Genomic DNA, 26,267 nt, shown 5'->3' on the forward strand with positions numbered 1-26,267 from the left:
GACTTCAAATAGGCCCATGGCATGTCAAGGGAACTGTAGCTGACTGCTAAGATGGGTTGAATGGGAACTGTAATCTGGACACTGACTGTAGGTCAATAACCTCTCACATAACCTTAATATTCACTCCTGCAGAGTTTCTTGCAGTACAATTACACACAAAATGTAGGCAAAATTTGACTAAGGAACAGAGGTGGAGAAATAGACTATGATTTTTTTTCAGCATCTTCAGAGAATGCAAATGCTCCGTTAGATACCATCTGTATATAGGTGTTTATCAGCCTCATATACACAGATAGTATTTCAACCATATAAAATATGCATCCAAGCCAAACTAAAATCTTTTCAGAAACATACTGTGTTGGGTCATTTTCACAGCTTTCTATTTCCTTACAACCGGTCAAACTGATGTCATTTCGACATTTTGTACAGAAAATATTTCCCGTGTTGTTTTAGTTATTGCATTTTGTTCCAGGGTCCCTAAACATCTTTGTTCCACTAAAGAGGATGACAGAGAAAACTTTACCAATGTCAACTGGATTGAAGCATTCAAGTTGACTATGAAATACCCGAAATGTCGGAAATGATAAGCAGGAACATATATAAATCCCCAAAACAAAACCCTGCACCCCCTGACAAAACAAAACCCTGCACCCCCTGACAAAACAAAACCCTGCACCCCCTGACAAAACAAAACCCTGCACCCCCTGACAAAAAAAAACATTGCGCCGTCTTTGGCTGTAAGCTATAGCACATTGTCTATATTTGCTGGTTAGGGCCGGGTGAGACACTCAGATATACCATTACTTTCAGCCAATCAGCATTCAGGGCTTGAACCACCCAGTTTATAATAGCAATTGTAGGTGGATGCAGTTAAATAAACAGCTGACCCGCACACCACTAGACCAGAGGGTTTTGCAGAACAATATGGTGAATCATAGGTTCCATCCAAATGGTACCCTATTCCCTACATAGTGCACTACTTTTTGACCAGAGCCCCTCGTCAATAATAGTGTACTGTATAGGAAGAAGGGTTCCATTTGGGACACTGACATGCTGTAGTGTGGGCTTGCCAGACAGCTCTGTAGCCTCACAATGGAAGAAACATTGTTGTTCTATCAGGGCACAAGGTGAGACCCAGATGCAGACACAGGAGGCAGATGGTTGAAGTCTTACAATGTTTATTAATCCAAAAGGAGTAGGCAAGAGAATGGTCGTGGACAGGCAAAAAGGTCCAACTCAGATCAGAGTCCAGGAGGTACAGAGTGGCAGACAGGCTCGTGGTCAAGGCAGGCAGAATGGTCAGGCAGGCGGGTACAGAGTCCAGAAACAGGCCAGGGTCAAAACCGGGAGGACTAGAAAAAGGAGAATAGCAAAGGGAGTACGGGGAAAAAACCGCTGGTTGACTTGACTAAACATACAAGACGAAATGGCACAGAGAGACAGGAAACAGGGGGATAAATACACTGGGAAAAATAAGCGACACCTGGAGGGGGTGGAGACAATAACAGGAACAGGTGAAACAGATCAGGGCGTGACATGTTCAGTGTATGTGTGTGTCTTATATGGGATTAAGGAGACCATGCCAAACTGCTGATCATCTGTCTCAACACCTGTCTCTCCCATTGTCTCTGCTACAACACAGACCACACCAGATATGCACGCATACATGCACACACACACACACACACACACACACACACTCACACACACACACACACACACACACACACACACACACACACACACACACACTAAACACACACACACACACAGTGCAGGGAGCAGTCAGGCTGGAATATCAGCACCACAGGAGAGGACAGCTGCTCATCCTACCATACATGTTGGTGCCAATAGAACTTCCTGTTTCACTGTGACACCATAGTTCATGTGTATCATAGACCCACTGTATATGATAACTGTCCACATCCACTAGGTGTTGTTCCACTTCTATTGTTGTTGTGGTGTTACACTAGAGTACGTCAGTGTCAAGACAAAACAACACAGCAGAATGATTTATAATCGTCAGCCATTTCCATCCTCCTGCCCACAGCCACTCCAGTCAACACAGTCGTTGGATGTGTAGGGCAGTGGTTCCCAACCTTTTTCCATTACTGTACCACCAACTGAATTTTTCTCTGCCTGGAGTACAACTGAAGTACCCCCTCATGTGCATTTTACCAGTATGCCTATGGTCTCATGAATCTTCTCAAGTACCCCATGTGGATAGACCTAGTATCCCTGGTTTGGAACCACTGCTCTAGTGTGCAATTTGGGACACAGACATTGGGTTGTGTCAACAAGCTGATGTGGTGAACCTGTAGTGAGGTTATCTTGATCAGGTTAATAGCCCTGTGTCCTTCAGCCTTGCAGTAATTGAATTGCTTAATGAAGCCCTGAACTGAACTCTGCCATTGATTCTGTCTAATCAGCTCTCTGTATAATGAGACTGTCACTGCTGCACCTGAGACCAATGCAGCTCTCTCCTCCTTACTCCTTTCTCCTCCTCTCTCCTCCCCTACTTTCTCCTCCTCTCCCCAGAGCACTGGTCTCTCACAGCAGGGGTAGGCATAATGATCCGTCTGATATGCACACACCTACACACGCACACGCACACATGCACACACACACACACACACACACACACACACACACACACACACACACACACACACACACACACACACACAGTATTTAACCCCCTAGTACCAAGCTTTAAGTATAGCCCTGTGGCCCACAGTAAACCAGACAGCCAGTGACCTTGGCCCAAAGACAGACATGCAGACAGATAGGTGGAGAGAATGTGTTACATAAAGTACTCACTGTGACAACAGTAGACTGAACAAGTCATTTGATTGAAATCATCATATAAACACATTTATTCAAATAATTATTCAAATAAGAGCTGTAAAATGTGCCAAATATAATAACTCACCATGATTATTTACGTCTCTCAATCTCCTCTGTCAGTGTGCAGTGTATGTGTTTGGAGGACAGTTTGCAGTGTGTGTGTTTGGAGGACAGTGGGCAGTGTGTGTGTTTGGAGGACAGTGAGCAGTGTGTGTGTTTGGAGGACAGTGAGCAGTGTATGTGTTTGGAGGACAGTTTGCAGTGTGTGTGTGTTTGGAGGACAGTGGGCAGTGTGTGTGTTTGGAGGACAGTGGGCAGTGTATGTGTTTGGAGGACAGTGGGCAGTGTGTGTGTTTGGAGGACAGTGGGCAGTGTGTGTGTTTGGAAACAGTGTGCAGTGTGTGTGTTTGTAGGACAGTGGGCAGTGTGTGTGTTTGGAGGACAGTGGGCAGTGTGTGTGTTTGGAGGACAGTGGGCAGTGTGTGTGTTTGGAGGACAGTGGGCAGTGTGTGTGTTTGGAGGACAGTTTGCAGTGTGTGTGTTTGGAGGACAGTGAGCAGTGTGTGTGTTTGGAGGACAGTGGGCAGTGTGTGTGTTTGGAGGACAGTGGGCAGTGTGTGTGTTTGGAAACAGTGTGCAGTGTGTGTGTTTGGAGGACAGTGGGCAGTGTGTGTGTTTGGAGGACAGTTTGCAGTGTGTGTGTTTGGAGGACAGTGAGCAGTGTGTGTGTTTGGAGGACAGTGGGCAGTGTGTGTGTTTGGAGGACAGTGGGCACTGTGTGTGTTTGGAGGACAGTGAGCAGTGTGTGTGTTTGGAGGACAGTGGGCAGTGTGTGTGTTTGGAGGACAGTGGGCAGTGTGTGTGTTTGGAGGACAGTGGGCAGTGTGTGTGTTTGGAGGACAGTGGGCAGTGTGTGTGTTTGGAGGACAGTGGGCAGTGTGTGTGTTTGGAGGACAGTTTGCAGTGTGTGTGTTTGGAGGACAGTGAGCAGTGTGTGTGTTTGGAGGACAGTGAGCAGTGTGTGTGTTTGGAGGACAGTGGGCAGTGTGTGTGTTTGGAGGACAGTGGGCAGTGTGTGTGTTTGGAGGACAGTGGGCAGTGTGTGTGTTTGGAGGACAGTGAGCAGTGTGTGTGTTTGGAGGACAGTGGGCAGTGTGTGTGTTTGGAGGACAGTGGGCAGTGTGTGTGTTTGGAGGACAGTGGGCAGTGTGTGTGTTTGGAGGACAGTGGGCAGTGTGTGTGTTTGGAGGACAGTGGGCAGTGTGTGTGTTTGGAGGACAGTGTGTGTTTGGAGGACAGTGTGTGTTTGGAGGACAGTGGGCAGTGTGTGTGTGTTTAGAGCACAGTGGGCAGTGTGTGTGTGTTTGGAGGACAGTGGGCAGTGTGTGTGTTTGGAGGACAGTGGGCAGTGTGTGTGTTTGGAGGACAGTGGGCAGTGTGTGTGTTTGGAGGACAGTGTGTGTTTGGAGGACAGTGTGTGTTTGGAGGACAGTGGGCAGTGTGTGTGTTTGGAGGACAGTGGGCAGTGTGTGTGTTTGGAGGACAGTGTGTGTTTGGAGGACAGTGGGCAGTGTGTGTGTTTGGAGGACAGTGAGCAGTGTGTGTGTTTGGAGGACAGTGGGCAGTGTGTGTGTTTGGAGGACAGTTTGCAGTGTGTGTGTTTGGAGGACAGTGAGCAGTGTGTGTGTTTGGAGGACAGTGGGCAGTGTGTGTGTTTGGAGGACAGTGGGCAGTGTGTGTGTTTGGAAACAGTGTGCAGTGTGTGTGTTTGGAGGACAGTGGGCAGTGTGTGTGTTTGGAGGACAGTTTGCAGTGTGTGTGTTTGGAGGACAGTGAGCAGTGTGTGTGTTTGGAGGACAGTGGGCAGTGTGTGTGTTTGGAGGACAGTGGGCAGTGTGTGTGTTTGGAGGACAGTGGGCAGTGTGTGTGTTTGGAGGACAGTGGGCAGTGTGTGTGTTTGGAGGACAGTGGGCAGTGTGTGTGTTTGGAGGACAGTGGGCAGTGTGTGTGTTTGGAGGACAGTTTGCAGTGTGTGTGTTTGGAGGACAGTGAGCAGTGTGTGTGTTTGGAGGACAGTGAGCAGTGTGTGTGTTTGGAGGACAGTGGGCAGTGTGTGTGTTTGGAGGACAGTGGGCAGTGTGTGTGTTTGGAGGACAGTGGGCAGTGTGTGTGTTTGGAGGACAGTGAGCAGTGTGTGTGTTTGGAGGACAGTGGGCAGTGTGTGTGTTTGGAGGACAGTGGGCAGTGTGTGTGTTTGGAGGACAGTGGGCAGTGTGTGTGTTTGGAGGACAGTGGGCAGTGTGTGTGTTTGGAGGACAGTGTGTGTTTGGAGGACAGTGGGCAGTGTGTGTGTGTTTAGAGCACAGTGGGCAGTGTGTGTGTGTTTGGAGGACAGTGGGCAGTGTGTGTGTTTGGAGGACAGTGGGCAGTGTGTGTGTTTGGAGGACAGTGGGCAGTGTGTGTGTTTGGAGGACAGTGTGTGTTTGGAGGACAGTGTGTGTTTGGAGGACAGTGGGCAGTGTGTGTGTTTGGAGGACAGTGGGCAGTGTGTGTGTTTGGAGGACAGTGTGTGTTTGGAGGACAGTGGGCAGTGTGTGTGTGTTTAGAGCACAGTGGGCAGTGTGTGTGTGTTTGGAGGACAGTGGGCAGTGTGTGTGATTGGAGGACAGTAGGCAGTGAATGGCCTGTCCTGTTGGTAGGACTGCAGTGTGAAATATGTATGAAACACTGCCACTGTCCTGTCAGCTGGTGACAAAAGCAACCATCCCCCTTCAATCAGACGCATGCATAAACACGCATGAACACAAACACACACCCACTTACAAACACCAGCTTAATGAGAGGGAAAGGGAAAGGGGGATACCTAGTCAGTTGTAAACTGAATGCATTCAACTGAAATGTGTCTTCCGGGTGTAGGGGAGGACGACAGTGAGCTAATACATTAAATGAACCATTCCAACTACCAACTCATTTAAAATGTACAGAAGGATCTGGAAAGAAGGTGATAGAGACGGAGGGGGGAATAGGGAAGGAAATAAATACTCTCTCCCTCTCTTCACTCCTTTCCTCCAGCCCTCCACTCCCTCCCTCGATCATCTCCTCATCTCCCTCCCTACCTCCCTCCTGCCCTCCACTCATCCTCCCATCGTTCTCCTCTACAGGAGCATCGTTCTATTACTACCAGGCTATGTACCAGCATACTATTACTACCAGGCTATGTACCAGCATAATATTACTACCAGGCTATGTACCAGCATACTATTACTACCAGACTATGTACCCACATACTATTACTACCAAACTATGTACCAGCATACTATTACAACCAGGCTATTTACCAGCATACTATTACTACCAGGCAGAATACCTGACCACTGTGACTGACTCAAACTTAAGGAAAGCTTTGACTATGTACAGACTCAGTGAGTATAGCTTTGCTATTGAGAAAAGCCGCCGTAGGCAGATCTGGCTCTCAAGAGAAGACAGGTTATGCCCACAAAATGAGGTGGAAACTGAGCTGCATTTCATAACCTCCCAAATGTATGACCATATTACAGACACATATTTCCTCAGATTACACAGACCAACAAAGAATTTGAAAACAAATTCAATTTGATAAACTCCCACATCTACTGGGTGAAATACCACAGTGTGACATCACAGCAGCAAGATTTGTGACCTGTTGCAACAAGAAAAGGGCAACCAGTGAAGAACAAACACCATTGTAAATACAACCCATATTTATGTTTATTTATTGTCCCATTTTTAGTTTAACTATTTGCACATCGTTACAACACTGTATATAGACATAATAATACATTTGAAATGTCTTTATTCTTTTGGGACTTTTGTGTAATGTTTACTGTTAATTTTGTATTGTTTATTTCACTTTGGTTTATTATCTATTTCACTTACTTTGGCAATGTAAACATATGTTTCCCATTCCAATAAAGCCCTTGAATTTAATTGAGTGGGGGGGACGGGGGGGTTGAGAGAAACACAGATGTACAATATATAGTATGTATATATATATATATATATATATATATAGAGAGAGAGAGAGAGAGAGATATAGAGAGAGACAAACAGACACACAGAGAGACTTCAGCCTGCTCTAACAGATGCAGCTCTCAGTCAGGCTGGCTGGCTGGTGGTGATTTAAGAGCAGAGTTATCTGAAGAATGATATGGTGATTTAAATCAACAGCCTGAGGCAAGCTATTGGAACATTCAGACTCTTCCATAAACACATCACGGCTTCAGGAGGAACACAGACAACGGGAAAACAACTGTTCTGTTGGGGTCTGTGCTATCTTGGGACGTCCCTACAGTACCTCATTGAAGTTGACATCTAAAATGGTTAAGCTAAGGGTTATGGTATTAGTTAAGGTTAGAGTAGGGACGTCCCAAGGATCCCAGATAGCACTGACCGTTATGTCAGGGTACACACCATAGACTGTCTACATACCTACACATGTTCCCGAAATACTCAGCCCTGTTTTCTATATCAATATGACATGCCATTTATGAACAGGCTATAGGCCTATAATGCAACTGGGAAATGGCAAGAGGTTACCTGACTGCTGACTTGTTTACCCCCTGGATCTGAACATTGTTTCCCTGTCGCTTAACCCTTTATTTTTGATCCTCCGTTAGAAGAGATGTGGACGGCAAGGGTGAGGAAGGTGCACATGGAGAGTGGATTGGACACGCTGTCATACACATCAATCCAGAGCCTCCCAAACATGCTCAATAGTTGGCATGTCTGGTGAGTATGCAGGCCAGAAGAACTGGGACATTTTCAGCTTCCAGGAATTGTGTACAGATCCTTGCGGCATGGAGCCGTGCATTGTCATGCTGAAACACGACGTGACAGAGGCGGATGAATGTTATGACAATGTGCCTCAGGATCTCGTCACCGTACCTCTGTGCATTCAAATTGCCATCGCTAAAATGCAATTGTGTTCATTGTCCGTAGCTTATGGCTGTCCATAACATAACCCCACCGCAACCATGGGGCACTTTGTTCACGTTGACATCAGCAAACCGCTCACCCACACAATGCCATACACGTGGTCCGCGGTTGTGAGGTCGTTTGGACATACCGCCAAATATGTCCAACCAACATTGGAGGCGGCTTATGGTAGAGAAATGAACATTCAATTCTCTGGTGGGCATTCCTGCAGTCAGCATGCCAATTGCACACTCCCTCTTCTGTGGCATTGTGTTGTGTGACAAAAGTAAACATTTTAGAGTGGCCTTTTATTGTTCCCAGCACAAGGTTCACTTGTGTAATGATCATGCTGTTTAATCAACTTCTTGATATGGTGGATGGAATATCTTGGCAAAGGAGAAATGCTCACTAACAGGGCTGTAAACAAATGTGTGCACAACATTTTTAAGAAATAAGCATTTTGTGCATATAGAACATTTCTGGGATCATTTATTTCAGCTCATGAAACATTGGACCAACACTTTACATGTTGCATTTATATTTTTGTATAGCGTAAATCTGCTGAGGCATACATAAAAAGACAAACTGAAAATGTGTAGCTCTTTTTGATAGCATAAGTCTGTCTTGCCCGTTGCAGGCCGTCATCATGAGTGAGGTTGAGAAACGGTTTGATAGCACCATCTAATGGCCAAACTCTTTCGTTACCATGGGAGAAAAATAGGCTATTGCTAGAGATGCGGTTCCCAAGTGTATCCCAGGTGTCCTACAAGTTGATATAATTTACTTTGTCCATGAGGGGAATTTTGTCTGGGATAAAGAGGGGCATCATGCAATGTGTCAAACAGGATTCCTTCTTAAATTCCTAATCAGATACAATAAAGCAAATCCTAATGTATGTTTATGATATGAACTTGTAGGAGACTTGGGACAGAGGGAAGGGACCCTTTATTATCCAGGGTGGCAGGAACAGGGAGGAAGTTAGGAGTCCGTTAAATGTAGACCAGCTTCCGATTGGATTATACATGTGTTGAATTTTTGGGACAATCTCTGAAATTCTGTTCTGAACTACTTTATTAAAAGTACCCCAAAGAAAAATACACATTTAAGGCAAAAAACCATGTGCACGAATTAGAAAAGACAATGTATTAGATAGAAAACAACGGCCATTTAAATCAGGAGTCATCGGGATAAGCAGTACAGGGCACTACAGAGCATTAGGCCTTATTTACACACTACGCAAGTATGCAACACAAGCAATTAGCAATTGCATTGCTGTGAACAGTATTACCCTACGCATGGAGTTAGAGATTACAACATCTTGTTTAAAATGAACGGTTGACCAACATGTCTGATGTTCATCTGTTGTGGGCAGTGTTGCTGGGAGTGGTGGGATCTGGGCATGTTTTAAGGTCTGGAGCCACGGTGGACATATCACTCAGAGGCACGCAATGAGGGGCCAGATTGGGTGTCTGTTGTTCAGAAGCTAACAGACACCAGTATGACGGAAACGTTGTCAGCACATCCTCGCGTCTCAACACTCCCATTCTGAAATGAAAGAGAGAGAGAGCCCATCAATACACCAACACAGAGCAGGTCAAGGATATCACTAGTACGAATCAAATAGTATTTTTCCTTCATCAATCTGCATGCACTACCCCATAACGACAAAGCAAAAACTGGTTTTTAGAAATGTTTCTGCAAATGTATTAAAAAAAAACAGAAATATCACATTCACATAAGTATTCAGACCCTTTACTCAGTACTTTGTTGAAGCACCTTTGGCAGCGATTACAGCCTTGAGTCTTCTTGGGTAGGACACAACAACTTGGCACACCTGTATTTGGGGAGTTTCTCCCATTCTTCTCTGCAGATCCTCTCAAGCTCAGTCAGGTTGGATGGGGAATGTTGCTGCACAACTGTTTTCAGGTCTCTCCAGAGATGTTTGATCGGATTCAAGTCCAGGCTCTGGCTGGGCCACTCAAGGACATTCAGAGACGTGTCCCAAAGCCACTCCTGCGTTGTCTTGGCTGTGTGCTTAGGGTTGTTGTGAACCTTCACCCCAGTCTGAGGTCCTGAGCGCTCTGGATGAGATTTTTAATCAACAACCTCTCTGTACTTTGCTCCATTCATCTTTCCCTCTCCTTGTCCCTTCCACGAAAAACATCCCCACAGCATGCTGCCACCACCACCACCATGCCTCACCATAGGGTTTCCTCCTATGGTGACGCTTGGCATTCAGGCCATAGAGTTCAATCTTGGTTTCATCAGCCCAGAGAATAATGTTTCTCATGGTCTGAGAGTCCTTTAGGTGCCTTTTGGAAAACTCCAAGCGGGCTGTCATGTGCCTTTTACTGAATGGTTTCCGTCTGGCCACTCTACCATAAAGGCCAGATTGGTGGAGTGCTGCAGAGATAATTGTCCTTCTGGAAGTTTCTCCCATCTCCAGAGGAACTGGAGGTCTGTCAGTGACCATCTGATTTTTTTCACCTCTCTGACCAAGGCCGTTCTCCCCCGATTGCTCAGTTTGGAAGCATCTTGGTGGTTCATCTTGCATCAACTTCATGGCTTGGCTTTTCCTCTGACATGCACTGTCAACTGTAGGACCTTATATAGACAGGTGTGTGCCTTTCCAAATCATGTCCAATCAATTGAATTTACTACAGGTGGACTCCAAATTGTAGAAACATCTCATGGATCAATGGAAACAGGATGCACCTGGGCTCAATTTCGAGTCTAGTTGCGAAGTGTCTGAATACTTATGTAAATAAGGTATTTCTGTTATTTTTTCGCTTCATGGTATTGTGTGTAATCCATTTTAGAATAAGGCTGTAACGTAACAAAATGTGGAAAATTTAAGGGGTCTGAATACTTTACGAATGCATTGTAATACCACTAGAAATGAGAAACAAAACTGTTAGATAATATTTGTTCAGGTAATGTAAGCTAGCTAGTTAGATATGGAAGCTCTCTCCGTCTCTTTGCAAGCTATCGACCTCAATTGGAAGTTCTTGCGAACCAAAACCAAACCGTTACATAACTGGTTTAGCAGGGACAAGCTCAGTTAGCTGGATTAGCAAAATAATGTAATTTGATTACGACACCTTAAAACAAGCAACATTAGCACATCTGTATTATTTAACCGTTACCTATTTTTAGCTAATTATATGTATAATTATATATGTCTGGCCAAATAAAAAAAACGAAACTACACTTTTATCAGGTAATTACAGAAAACATTCAAATTGTTACTTTAAAGTTAGTCATGTTTATTTTAAGTCATGTCAGCGTTGGTGGTATAGTGGTGAGCATAGCTGCCTTCCAAGCAGTTGACCCGGGTTCGATTCCCGGCCAACGCAAATGATTTTGTACTGTCTGAGCCTGCATTTTTGAAAAAGCATTTTGGCTATATACAAACAATTTTCTACGTTTTTTTTCTCCAAACAAAGAATTTAATCGTCAACCACCTGGCGACACCCGACGACTTTCTCGCAGCTTTGCATAGTGCATTATGAAGTGCATTATGTTAAAAAAAAATATATAACTACATGGGGGGGATCTAAATAAAGATAATTACTACTTTACCAAAAAAAGACGGCCGGTCCTGACCCGACAAAAAAATACGTCCAAAAGACTTCGGCCCTTGATGACTGGGGTGCAGCCTACAGTGTCCGCCTACAATGGAACTGTATGAATGTCCATCCATGTGTTAAGCCCACCGTTTGTAAAACAGGCTGTTGCATTGCCTTTAGTTGTCCAGATTCCTGTGACTAATCAATTTGGCTATTTAAACTTCTGAATATCAGCTACCTAACTTTATCAGGAGTTATCCTGAATCTATTTCAAATGTGTTTACACAGAGGGAAATGCAAAATTATTTTATTTTTCGCTATGATCGACGGATACAAACTTGAAACCACGACAAATATTTTGTATTTTACATGGATCTGTCCTGTTTTTAGGATATGTTGTTTGTTAACATATCAGCGAATGTTTTATTTGATTGGGCGCTATTAAAAGGTTAGGGTATTTAATCGGAGAAACCTGCTTGATGTAAAAACGTGTCTTCATGACATTGTCATACATTTTATATCCAACCTGTAGGCTACAGAGAAGCCCACGAACACTTTCTACCATATACTATGTCTGCTACATGATTTATGTTAGACGATTTTTTGAACGGAATTGGTGAAGCATCTGCAACAGCACCCTGCAGATGCGCGCTGAGAATGTACAAGCGAAATATTTGAGGCCCATGCATTTGACAAAGTGGGCATTGCTTATCACAGGGCGGCATCAGCGCTCACCTAAAAAGCTATATGCCACTGGTTGAGAGAAATTGTCATGGTTTTTAGGGAGAATTATTTGTTGTTGGAGGTGCGTCTGGTCAGTTTAGCACAGAAAATGCAGCACTCTTCAATATGCCGCTTAATGAGCGAACCGGCCTTGCGATCTATTGACTCACGTAGCCTTTTATATATCCTAGGCTATTTTCCTATCGTCCCAATCTAAATGAAACCCAAAATCCTTACTCCTGTCTCGCATGAAAATTCCTAATTTTATTCGATAATCCATAGGTTGCATCGTCAATGCAAATCTGGTATATGCATGTCAAAATACAGCTATATTTTTTCCCAGCTTCTTTGCCCTGTCTGGTATTGCTGACCATATGAGAGCGTCAGTAGGGAATGTGTGATCAACAAACGGTATGAGAGTAGATAAAACAGAGTTGGTCCCTGTTAAGTAGCCCTGATGATAGAGTAGGCTTAACTTTAAGCTATTTTCAGGTCTCTCCAGAGATGTTCGATCTGGTTCAAGTCCAGGCTCTGGCTGGGCCACTCAAGGACATTCATAAACTTGTCCCAAAGCCACTCCTGTGTTGTCTCGGCTGTGTGCTTAGGGTCTTTGTCCTGTTGGAAGGTCAACCTTCACCCCCAGTCTGAGGTCCTGAGCGCTCTGGAGCAGGTTTTCATCAAGGATCTGATGATGAGATGGTTATCCTTCTGGAAGGTTCTCCCATCTCCACAGAGGAACTCTGGAGCTCTGTCAGAGTGACCATTGGGTTCTTGGTCACCTCCCTGACCAAGGCCCTTCTCCCCCGATTGCTCAGTTTGGCCAGGCGGCCAGCTCTAGGAAGAGTCTTGGTGATTCCAAACTTCTTCTATTTAAGAATATTAGAGGCCACTGTGTTCTTGGGGACCTTCAATGCTGAAGACATTTTTTGGTACCCCTCCCCAGATCAGTTTTTTTTTTACCCACATTTAATGCTTAACGTTTAGAAAATTATTTTTCATATATCGAATAAATACTGGTTATTGACACTTTTCTACTATTACGTGGGGGACTTTTAAAATTCGAAATACCGTGACCCGGAAGTACTTTGTGTTGCTACGAGACGCTGATTTTTATTTTTTGTTAGGTAGTAGCTTCTTTCCTTGAATAATTTGGAGTTTCGCCTTGCTAATGTTTTTATAATGCCAGAACAATTATTAGGCGCCGATATAGGCACCATTTGGTTCAGAGCAAGCAACTGGATATCAGCTTTGTGGCTTTTTATTTTACTGTAACGTTAGCTAGGAAGGTTAATTAATTCATTGTGACAAGCAGCATGGCGTCCAGAGGCGGTTCAACTGTCAAGAGATATTGAGGAGGACGCTTCTCAGTTACTTTCCCCCAAAGGTTCGTATCCCGCTTATTTACGATAACTAGATTGAATATAACGATTCACTGGAGGTATTTAGCTAGCTAACTATATTAACCACGTTAAAACACACCTGTGTTCTTCATAGAGTTCGAGAACGCGGAGACACTTCTAAACTCCGAGGTGCAGATGCTTCTGGAGCATCGCAAGCAGCAGAACGAGAGTGCAGAGGACGAACACGAGCTATCGGAGGTCTTCATGAAAAGTCTGAATTATACTGCACGTTTCAGCCGATTCAAAAACAGAGAAACTATAGCCAGTGTCCGCAGGTCAGTGTAGCGGTTGTCACTATCACAACCAAAAACCAATGTCAATACCGTATAAAATACAATATGGTGGTAACTTTTCGTGATGACTGAAATTATTGCCCTGTATCGTATAGCTTGCTCTGGCCCCCAATGGTGGAACAAACTCCCTCACGGCGCCAGGACAGCGGAGTCAATCACCACCTTCCGGAGACACCTGAAACCCCACCTCTTTAAGGAATACCTAGGATAGGATAAAGTAATCCTTCTCACCCCCCACCCCCCCTTAAAAGACCTAGATGCACTATTGTAAAGTGGCTGTTCCACTGGATGTCATAAGGTGAAAGCACCAATTTGTAAGTCGCTCTGGATAAGAGCGTCTGCTAAATGACTTAAATGTAAATGTAAGAAGCTGCATAAATTTGAGCTGGCCAGTTTGGCCAACATGTGTCCAGAAGTAGCTAGGTAGCTCCTCATCCCTAGGTAGGACCTGTTGTTACTGCCTCCTCACATATCACCATACTCAGTCCTCTAACCCAGACTCTAAACCTTGTATCTATTTGGGTAGCAGTCGGCTCTTGACCATGAAATCTGGCGTAAATGTTTATTATATATACATTTAGTGACAGTAGTTGTCTGTTTGTTCTGTCTAAAGTCTGGAGGGGCAGTTTGAGGATGAGGAGCTGCAGCAGATCCTTGATGACATCCAGACCAAGAGAAGTTCCCAATACTTTAGACAGTTCCTCCTCTGGCCTGTTCATTGCAGAGATGATACAGCTCCATTTAGAAGACCATACCAAGCTAGGATGAATACATACATTACTAAATGTAAATAATTTATAAATAAACATCAGATTTTTAAATATTTTTTTTTATAGCTATTGGTTTTATTTTCTCATATACATCTATGACAAATCCCAAATAGCACTCTTCAGTTTAGGCTCGTCAAAAGTAATGCACTACATCAGGAATAGGGTGCCATTTGGGACACATACCATCACCCATTCACACAGTAAATAGCCTCCTGTCCATCCAGAGCCTCAGGCAGCACACCACAGGAGGTAGCAGCCATCCTCACAGTATTCTTCCCATAGAGCCTCCTCTCATACTCCATCAGCTGCCTCCAGAAACCAGCATTGGGTCGGATATGAGGTCTGTACTTCAGGACCCACTCATGGGCCTGGCGCAGTGATACCCCCTCATACCGCATCAGGTAAGCCATGATCAGGGTAGGAGAACGGCTCCGGCCTGCAGTGCAGTGGACCAGCGTACTCCCTGAGTGGTTGTTATGGATACGTTCTGCAACAGCATCGAAGTAGCAGGCCAGGGGGGCGTGAGGCTGGTCCAGTACGGGTACCTGGAAACACTCCACCCCCTCATACTGAGGACAGGGGTGCTCTGCAGTGGCGTTGACAATCAGTGTTATGTTCCTACTGTAGAGACCGATGGGCTTGACGACTGTGTCCACACCACCCAGATACAAAGACTGGGTGATCTGGGAGAATGACATGGGGAACGGACATTGACAGCTGTCTGTCTCACTACAACAGAGAAACACGATTAAATTGTAAAAAGAAGCAGTCTGTAAGTCAGCACAAACATGTGAATATCTTTACTTAATTGCGATTTGCCTTAGAGACTTACCAGAAAAGAAGAGCCGAAACCAATGTCGATTAACCTTAAACTTACGGTGTATTTTTATTTTCTGTTTTTCCTGACGCATAGATTTGACGTATTGATCCACGTTCCGTCATGTGACTGGATTGTCATTGAGGTACATTCAATTAGCTTGAACGTTTGCTACGTTGCGGAACGGTTTATACTGAACGACTCGTTATCCGAAAATGTTCTTCTACGTTCTTGAGCACTTTGATGTACGTTTCCTCCCGTGTGGCTTGAAGCAATGAATGACGTATTTAAAGGGGCAGCGGACATGCTGACAGCATTCCACAGCCTATGGTCGCGTTTGAGTGGTAAGGCCAAAGCAACCGACTGTAGACGAAAGTAGAGGGGAGTTGCATCTGACAGCCAAAAAGTCAGACACTAATGTGGTTTTCCAACAGCAAGGCTCAGATCAACATGGCTGTGTTAACGTTTTATTATAATAGGTTTTTATAATGTAGAAATATGTATCTAACCCCCATATCATACACTCACAAACTGAAATCATAATATAATATCATGTGTGTACACAGTGTACAATCAATTAGTGAGAGAGCCTCAACACTTGTGTGTACTGTATACCCACTGTACACATAAATCAGTTATAAATGTTTCAGTCATGTCTTTGGTCATGTTCGTGTGGGTCAAACAAAACACCCTAATGATTAGTTGACAATAGAACCTCTTACAATGCAGGAGATGGCTGCAGGATGATCAAAATCAACAACAAAAGTGTCAAAGCGCTGAATTACAACCGGTGTCGACCTTACCATGAAATTCTTCCATACAAGTTCTTAACCAATGTTGGTGAAGAGCAACCGCTGAAACTAGCAGTCAAAACTTTGACCTTTGATCACGATTGTTATAAAGTTTATGCAGTAGACAGTTAGGTGCAAGTTGGACAATTTTTATCCCCAGAATGCAAAACACGGTGGCGGCTGCGTTTCAAACTCATAAGACACATCTTTGTTCACTTACCCTCGCCTTATGCCCTTGGGGGGAATCCCGCGGCCATATTTGTCGTCGGTCCAAATTATTAGCCAAGCAGGGAAGTTTGCAACATGTAAATAAGTTAGTAATTGTGCTACTAATGCAAAAACATGTCTCGTAAAAGTAATGTTTTTGTTTGGTTAGCTTTTGGAAATAGTAGAAATAAAATATTTGTATTCTTCAGAGGTTCCAGCTAGGCGGGCTAACGTTAGTTTGCTAAATAATTTGCTAGCTATCATACAGTAAGTGTATATTAATAATTATATAGTTCATATAAGTAGACATGCAATCATAATTGACTGTAGCGCATATAAAGAACCCACCCAGTTACTGGTAGCTGAAAACACATTCGTGGAATGATGAATTTCCGGGCAAGGGCGGTCCATTTAAAATTCATTCCCTCCTCCCTCGCCCTGCAAGTGTAAACTTGTCCAACGTCATCAGAAGTGTCCACTTAATTTGAGGGCTGAGGGTGTGCCTTTTAAGTGTTTGAAATGCAGCCGGTGACCATCAACTTTGACAAAATGGATGACGCCCAATGTTTACATGCCCACAACCCCTCCCCGTTTTTCAACTGGTTGTTCTGTACAGCAGTTTCTGTTCAATTGAACGTTCCAGAACATAAAAACATACTGAACACAGACCCATTTTGATTGTTTCTTGGGCTGCATTCATAACATGTAAAAGACACCCTCAGCCCTCATATTAAGTGGAAACTTCTAATGACTGCTACAACTCAACCCTCCATGAAGTGAAAGAGGTATGGGACTGTAGGTGTGAGTAAGGAGGACAAAGGCAGAGAGAGTGGTACCAGCATAAATGTTTACAAGGAATTTATGCCGTCACACGGTAATATGGGGAAAAGGGGCTGGACGGAACCAAAGCATAGAAAGTAAATCTCAAAGCCCCCTCTCCTACCTTACCTGCATACCCACTACTTACCTAATTTAGCACCACCTGGTGCCCTAACCAAAATACAGGGGGTGGTCCGCCCAGGTCTTACCTAGTGTGGCTAGACAGTGAATATACCACGGGTATATGTATGCCCGCAGGCCTCTTGCCTAAGCACTCCCTAGGTGCCTTCCCCTTCCCCCCTGGGAACAAATGAAACAGAATTATCCAAATGCAATTAAACAATTTCAAAAATCAAAAACACAGTTCTATTAGCACACACATACCTCAAATCAGCAGCTACAAAAACACAGTTCTATTAGCACACACATACCTCAAATCAGCAGCTACAAAAACACAGTTCTATTAGCACACACATACCTCAAATCAGCAGTTCTATTAGCACACACATACCTCAAATACAAAAACACAGTTCTATTAGCACACACATACCTCAAATCAGCAACTACAAAAACACAGTTCTATTAGCACACACATACCTCAAATCAGCAGCTACAAAAACACAGTTCTATTAGCACACACATACCTCAAATCAGCAGCTACAAATCAGCAGCTACAAAAACACAGTTCTATTAGCACACACATACCTCAAATCAGCAGCTACAAAAACACAGTTCTATTAGCACACACATACCTCAAATCAGCAGCTCAAAAACACAGTTACATAAAAACATAAAACACAGTTCTATTAGCACACACATACCTCAAATCAGCAGCTACAAAAACACAGTTCTATTAGCACACACATACCTCAAATCAGCAGCTACAAAAACACAGTTCTATTAGCACACACATACCTCAAATCAGCAGCTACAAAAACACAGTTCTATTAGCACACACATACCTCAAATCAGCAGCTACAAAAACACAGTTCTATTAGCACACACATACCTCAAATCAGCAGCTACAAAAACACAGTTCTATTAGCACACACATACCTCAAATCAGCAGCTACAAAAACACAGTTCTATTAGCACACACATACCTCAAATCAGCAGCTACAAAAACACAGTTCTATTAGCACACACATACCTCAAATCAGCAGCTCAAAAAAAGTTCTATTAGCACACATACCTCAAATCAGCAAACAAAAACACAGTTCTATTAGCTACAAAAACACAGTTCACATACCTCAAATCAGCAGCTACAAAAACACAGTTCTATTAGCACACACATACCTCAAATCAGCAGCTACAAAAACACAGTTCTATTAGCACACACATACCTCAAATCAGCAGCTACAAAAACACAGTTCTATTAGCACACACATACCTCAAATCAGCAGCTACAAAAACACAGTTCTATTAGCACACACATACCTCAAATCAGCAGCTACAAAAACACAGTTCTATTAGCACACACATACCTCAAATCAGCAGCTACAAAAACACAGTTCTATTAGCACACACATACCTCAAATCAGCAGCTACAAAAACACAGTTCTATTAGCACACACATACCTCAAATCAGCAGCTACAAAAACACAGTTCTATTAGCACACACATACCTCAAATCAGCAGCTACAAAAACACAGTTCTATTAGCACACACATACCTCAAATCAGCAGCTACAAAAACACAGTTCTATTAGCACACACATACCTCAAATCAGCAGCTAGCAGCTAGCAAAAACACAGTTCTATTAGCACACACATACCTCAAATCAGCAGCTACAAAAACACAGTTCTATTAGCACACACATACCTCAAATCAGCAGCTACAAAAACACAGTTCTATTAGCACACACATACCTCAAATCAGCAGCTACAAAAACACAGTTCTATTAGCACACACATACCTCAAATCAGCAGCTACAAAAACACAGTTCTATTAGCACACACATACCTCAAATCAGCAGCTACAAAAACACAGTTCTATTAGCACACACATACCTCAAATCAGCAGCTACAAAAACACAGTTCTATTAGCACACACATACCTCAAATCAGCAGCTACAAAAACACACATTAGCACACACATACCTCAAATCAGCAGCTACAAAAACACAGTTCTATTAGCACACACATACCTCAAATCAGCAGCTACAAAAACACAGTTCTATTAGCACACACATACCTCAAATCAGCAGCTACAAAAACACAGTTCTATTAGCACACACATACCTCAAATCAGCAGCTACAAAAACACAGTTCTATTAGCACACACATACCTCAAATCAGCAGCTACAAAAACACAGTTCTATTAGCACACACATACCTCAAATCAGCAGCTACAAAAACACAGTTCTATTAGCACACACATACCTCAAATCAGCAGCTACAAAAACACAGTTCTATTAGCACACACATACCTCAAATCAGCAGCTACAAAAACACAGTTCTATTAGCACACACATACCTCAAATCAGCAGCTACAAAAACACAGTTCTATTAGCACACACATACCTCAAATCAGCAGCTACAAAAACACAGTTCTATTAGCACACACATACCTCAAATCAGCAGCTACAAAAACACAGTTCTATTAGCACACACATACCTCAAATCAGCAGCTACAAAAACACAGTTCTATTAGCACACACATACCTCAAATCAGCAGCTACAAAAACACAGTTCTATTAGCACACACATACCTCAAATCAGCAGCTACAAAAACACAGTTCTATTAGCACACACATACCTCAAATCAGCAAGCTACAAAAACACAGTTCTATTAGCACACACATACCTCAAATCAGCAGCTACAAAAACACAGTTCTATTAGCACACACATACCTCAAATCAGCAGCTACAAAAACACAGTTCTATTAGCACACACATACCTCAAATCAGCAGCTACAAAAACACAGTTCTATTAGCACACACATACCTCAAATCAGCAGCTACAAAAACACAGTTCTATTAGCACACACATACCTCAAATCAGCAGCTACAAAAACACAGTTCTATTAGCACACACATACCTCAAATCAGCAGCTACAAAAACACAGTTCTATTAGCACACACATACCTCAAATCAGCAGCTACAAAAACACAGTTCTATTAGCACACACATACCTCAAATCAGCAGCTACAAAAACACAGTTCTATTAGCACACACATACCTCAAATCAGCAGCTACAAAAACACAGTTCTATTAGCACACACATACCTCAAATCAGCAGCTACAAAAACACAGTTCTATTAGCACACACATACCTCAAATCAGCAGCTACAAAAACACAGTTCTATTAGCACACACATACCTCAAATCAGCAGCTACAAAAACACAGTTCTATTAGCACACACATACCTCAAATCAGTTCTATTAGCACACACATACCTCAAATCCCAGCTACAAAAACACAGCTACAAAAACACAGTTCAGCAGCTACAAAAACACATTTCAAATCAGCAGCTACAAAAACACAGTTCTATTACACACATACCTCAAATCAGCAGCTACAAAAACACAGTTCTATTAGCACACACATACCTCAAATCAGCAGCTACAAAAACACAGTTCTATTAGCACACACATACCTCAAATCAGCAGCTACAAAAACACAGTTCTATTAGCACACACATACCTCAAATCAGCAGCTACAAAAACACAGTTCTATTAGCACACACATACCTCAAATCAGCAGCTACAAAAACACAGTTCTATTAGCACACACATACCTCAAATCAGCAGCTACAAAAACACAGTTCTATTAGCACACACATACCTCAAATCAGCAGCTACAAAAACACAGTTCTATTAGCACACACATACCTCAAATCAGCAGCTACAAAAACACAGTTCTATTAGCACACACATACCTCAAATCAGCAGCTACAAAAACACAGTTCTATTAGCACACACATACCTCAAATCAGCAGCTACAAAAACACAGTTCTATTAGCACACACTACCTCAAATCAGCAGCTACAAAAACACAGTATACCTCAAATCAGCAGCTACAAAAACACAGTTCTATTAGCACACACATACCTCAAATCAGCAGCTACAAAAACACAGTTCTATTAGCACACACATACCTCAAATCAGCAGCTACAAAAACACAGTTCTATTAGCACACACATACCTCAAATCAGCAGCTACAAAAACACAGTTCTATTAGCACACACATACCTCAAATCAGCAGCTACAAAAACACAGTTCTATTAGCACACACATACCTCAAATCAGCAGCTACAAAAACACAGTTCTATTAGCACACACATACCTCAAATCAGCAGCTACAAAAACACAGTTCTATTAGCACACACATACCTCAAATCAGCAGCTACAAAAACACAGTTCTATTAGCACACACATACCTCAAATCAGCAGCTACAAAAACACAGTTCTATTAGCACACACATACCTCAAATCAGCAGCTACAAAAACACAGTTCTATTAGCAAAAACACACATACCATCAAATCAGCAGCTACAAAAACACAGTTCTATTAGCACACACATACCTCAAATCAGCAGCTACAAAAACACAGTTCTATTAGCACACACATACCTCAAATCAGCAGCTACAAAAACACAGTTCTATTAGCACACACATACCTCAAATCAGCAGCTACAAAAACACAGTTCTATTAGCACACACATACCTCAAATCAGCAGCTACAAAAACACAGTTCTATTAGCAGCAGCTAAAAACACAGTTCTATTAGCACACACATACCTCAAATCAGCAGCTACAAAAACACAGTTCTATTAGCACACACATACCTCAAATCAGCAGCTACAAAAACACAGTTCTATTAGCACACACATACCTCAAATCAGCAGCTACAAAAACACAGTTCTATTAGCACACACATACCTCAAATCAGCAGCTACAAAAACACAGTTCTATTAGCACACACATACCTCAAATCAGCAGCTACAAAAACACAGTTCTATTAGCACACACATACCTCAAATCAGCAGCTACAAAAACACAGTTCTATTAGCACACACATACCTCAAATCAGCAGCTACAAAAACACAGTTCTATTAGCACACATACATAGCTACAAAAACACAGTTCTATTCAAACCTCAAATCAGCAGCTACAAAAACACAGTTCTATTAGCACACACATACCTCAAATCAGCAGCTACAAAAACACAGTTCTATTAGCACACACATACCTCAAATCAGCAGCTACAAAAACACAGTTCTATTAGCACACACATACCTCAAATCAGCAGCTACAAAAACACAGTTCTATTAGCACACACATACCTCAAATCAGCAGCTACAAAAACACAGTTCTATTAGCACACACATACCTCAAATCAGCAGCTACAAAAACACAGTTCTATTAGCACACACATACCTCAAATCAGCAGCTACAAAAACACAGTTCTATTAGCACACACATACCTCAAATCAGCAGCTACAAAAACACAGTTCTATTAGCACACACATACCTCAAATCAGCAGCTACAAAAACACAGTTCTATTAGCACACACATACCTCAAATCAGCAGCTACAAAAACACAGTTCTATTAGCACACACATACCTCAAATCAGCAGCTACAAAAACACAGTTCTATTAGCACACACATACCTCTACAGCTAAAAACACAGTTCTATTAGCACACACATACCTCAAATCAGCAGCTACAAAAACACAGTTCTATTAGCACACATACCTCAAATCAGCAGCTACAAAAACACAGTTCTATTAGCACACACATACCTCAAATCAGCAGCTACAAAAACACAGTTCTATTAGCACACACATACCTCAAATCAGCAGCTACAAAAACACAGTTCTATTAGCACACACATACCTCAAATCAGCAGCTACAAAAACACAAAACACATACCTCAAATCAGCAGCTACAAAAACACAGTTCTATTAGCACACACATACCTCAAATCAGCAGCTACAAAAACACAGTTCTATTAGCACACACATACCTCAAATCAGCAGCTACAAAAACACAGTTCTATTAGCACACACATACCTCAAATCAGCAGCTACAAAAACACAGTTCTATTAGCACACACATACCTCAAATCAGCAGCTACAAAAACACAGTTCTATTAGCACACACATACCTCAAATCAGCAGCTACAAAAACACAGTTCTATTAGCACACACATACCTCAAATCAGCAGCTACAAAAACACAGTTCTATTAGCACACACATACCTCAAATCAGCAGCTACAAAAACACAGTTCTATTAGCACACACATACCTCAAATCAGCAGCTACAAAAACACAGTTCTATTAGCACACACATACCTCAAATCAGCAGCTACAAAAACACAGTTCTATTAGCACACACATACCTCAAATCAGCAGCTACAAAAACACAGTTCTATTAGCAAAAACACACATACCTCAAATCAGCAGCTACAAAAACACAGTTCTATTAGCACACACATACCTCAAATCAGCAGCTACAAAAACACAGTTCTATTAGCACACACATACCTCAAATCAGCAGCTACAAAAACACAGTTCATTAGCACACACATACCTCAAATCAGCAGCTACAAAAACACAGTTCTCAAATCAGCAGCTACAAAAACACAGTTCTATTACACACATACCTCAAATCAGCAGCTACAAAAACACAGTTCTATTAGCACAGTTCACATACCTCAAATCAGCAGCTACAAAAACACAGTTCTATTAGCACACACATACCTCAAATCAGCAGCTACAAAAACACAGTTCTATTAGCACACACATACCTCAAATCAGCAGCTACAAAAACACAGTTCTATTAGCACACACATACCTCAAATCAGCAGCTACAAAAACACAGTTCTATTAGCACACACATACCTCAAATCAGCAGCTACAAAAACACAGTTCTATTAGTTCACACACATACCTCAAATCAGCAGCTACAAAAACACAGTTCTATTAGCACACACATACCTCAAATCAGCAGCTACAAAAACACAGTTCTATTAGCACACACATACCTCAAATCAGCAGCTACAAAAACACAGTTCTATTAGCACAAACACATACAAAAACACAGTTCTATTCAAATCAGCAGCTACAAAAACACAGTTCTATTAGCACACACATACCTCAAATCAGCAGCTACAAAAACACAGTTCTATTAGCACACACATACCTCAAATCAGCAGCTACAAAAACACAGTTCTATTAGCACACACATACCTCAAATCAGCAGCTACAAAAACACAGTTCTATTAGCACACACATACCTCAAATCAGCAGCTACAAAAACACAGTTCTATTAGCACACACATACCTCAAATCAGCAGCTACAAAAACACAGTTCTATTAGCACACACATACCTCAAATCAGCAGCTACAAAAACACAGTTCTATTAGCACACACATACCTCAAATCAGCAGCTACAAAAACACAGTTCTATTAGCACACACATACCTCAAATCAGCAGCTACAAAAACACAGTTCTATTAGCACACACATACCTCAAATCAGCAGCTACAAAAACACAGTTCTATTAGCACAAAAACACAGTTCTATTCAAATCAGCAGCTACAAAAACACAGTTCTATTAGCACACACATACCTCAAATCAGCAGCTACAAAAACACAGTTCTATTAGCACACACATACCTCAAATCAGCAGCTACAAAAACACAGTTCTATTAGCACACACATACCTCAAATCAGCAGCTACAAAAACACAGTTCTATTAGCACACACATACCTCAAATCAGCAGCTACAAAAACACAGTTCTATTAGCACACACATACCTCAAATCAGCAGCTACAAAAACACAGTTCTATTAGCACACACATACCTCAAATCAGCAGCTACAAAAACACAGTTCTATTAGCACACATACCTCAAATCAGCTACAAAAACACAGCTACACAAAACACAGTTCAGTTCTATTAGCACACACATACCTCAAATCAGCAGCTACAAAAACACAGTTCTATTAGCACACACATACCTCAAATCAGCAGCTACAAAAACACAGTTCTATTAGCACACACATACCTCAAATCAGCAGCTACAAAAACACAGTTCTATTAGCACACACATACCTCAAATCAGCAGCTACAAAAACACAGTTCTATTAGCACACACATACCTCAAATCAGCAGCTACAAAAACACAGTTCTCAAATTAGCACACACATACCTCAAATCAGCAGCTACAAAAACAGTTCAGTTCTATTAGCTACAAAAACACAGTTCACACATACCTCAAATCAGCAGCTACAAAAACACAGTTCTATTAGCACACACATACCTCAAATCAGCAGCTACAAAAACACAGTTCTATTAGCACACACATACCTCAAATCAGCAGCTACAAAAACACAGTTCTATTAGCACACACATACCTCAAATCAGCAGCTACAAAAACACAGTTCTATTAGCACACACATACCTCAAATCAGCAGCTACAAAAACACAGTTCTATTAGCACACACATACCTCAAATCAGCAGCTACAAAAACACAGTTCTATTAGCACACACATACCTCAAATCAGCAGCTACAAAAACACAGTTCTATTAGCACACACATACCTCAAATCAGCAGCTACAAAAACACAGTTCTATTAGCACACACATACCTCAAATCAGCAACTACAAAAACACAGTTCTATTAGCACACACATACCTCAAATCAGCAGCTACAAAAACACAGTTCTATTAGCACACACATACCTCAAATCAGCAGCTACAAAAACACAGTTCTATTAGCACACACATACCTCAAATCAGCAGCTACAAAAACACAGTTCTATTAGCACACACATACCTCAAATCAGCAACTACAAAAATACTTAACAAAAACCTGTCTCTGAGCCACAACCAAGACAGAACATCAAATCAGCTCTCTCAGCAACAACCACAGAACATAACCATCTCTGTTAGCAACAACCAACATAATGACCCCCAGCCATCAACCTCCTCTCTCAGCAATCCTCTCTCAGCAATGATTAGCCATGGAGTCGACCAATCAGCTGCTTGGGGGATATCAGGAAGCCATCCTGAAACACACACCTAACAAACCATGACACAGAAACTGGGGAATGTAACAATGA

At 42.3% G+C, this 26,267-nt stretch overlaps 1 protein-coding gene, 2 long non-coding RNA genes and 1 other non-coding gene across 4 annotated transcripts; 2 read left to right on the top strand and 2 right to left on the bottom strand.

Annotated features, from left to right (window-relative positions):
* Nucleotides 1-8,271: 8,271 nt before the first annotated feature.
* On the bottom strand, nucleotides 8,272-17,558 carry LOC135559679 (uncharacterized). The gene is made up of 2 exons (XR_010458520.1): nucleotides 16,719-17,558; nucleotides 8,272-9,345 (listed from the first exon to the last, which is right to left on the bottom strand). It is a non-coding gene; the product is annotated as an uncharacterized LOC135559679 (long non-coding RNA).
* Nucleotides 11,085-11,156, top strand: trnag-ucc (transfer RNA glycine (anticodon UCC)). The gene has a single exon. It is a non-coding gene; the product is annotated as a tRNA-Gly (tRNA).
* On the top strand, nucleotides 13,173-14,608 carry LOC115141738 (uncharacterized). Its single transcript, XR_010458519.1, has 3 exons — nucleotides 13,173-13,476; nucleotides 13,587-13,767; nucleotides 13,881-14,608. It is a non-coding gene; the product is annotated as an uncharacterized LOC115141738 (long non-coding RNA).
* Nucleotides 14,591-15,477, bottom strand: LOC115141737 (dual specificity protein phosphatase 14). Its single transcript, XM_029680893.2, has 2 exons — nucleotides 15,388-15,477; nucleotides 14,591-15,284 (listed from the first exon to the last, which is right to left on the bottom strand). Exon 2 carries the CDS (start codon nucleotides 15,251-15,253, stop codon nucleotides 14,741-14,743), a length of 513 nt encoding a protein of 170 aa, XP_029536753.1. The 5' UTR covers nucleotides 15,254-15,284; nucleotides 15,388-15,477; the 3' UTR covers nucleotides 14,591-14,740.
* Nucleotides 17,559-26,267: the final 8,709 nt, after the last annotated feature.

Source organism: Oncorhynchus nerka, linkage group LG14 (genome assembly GCF_034236695.1).
Source record: "Oncorhynchus nerka isolate Pitt River linkage group LG14, Oner_Uvic_2.0, whole genome shotgun sequence".
NCBI classification, from domain to species: domain Eukaryota; kingdom Metazoa; phylum Chordata; class Actinopteri; order Salmoniformes; family Salmonidae; genus Oncorhynchus; species Oncorhynchus nerka.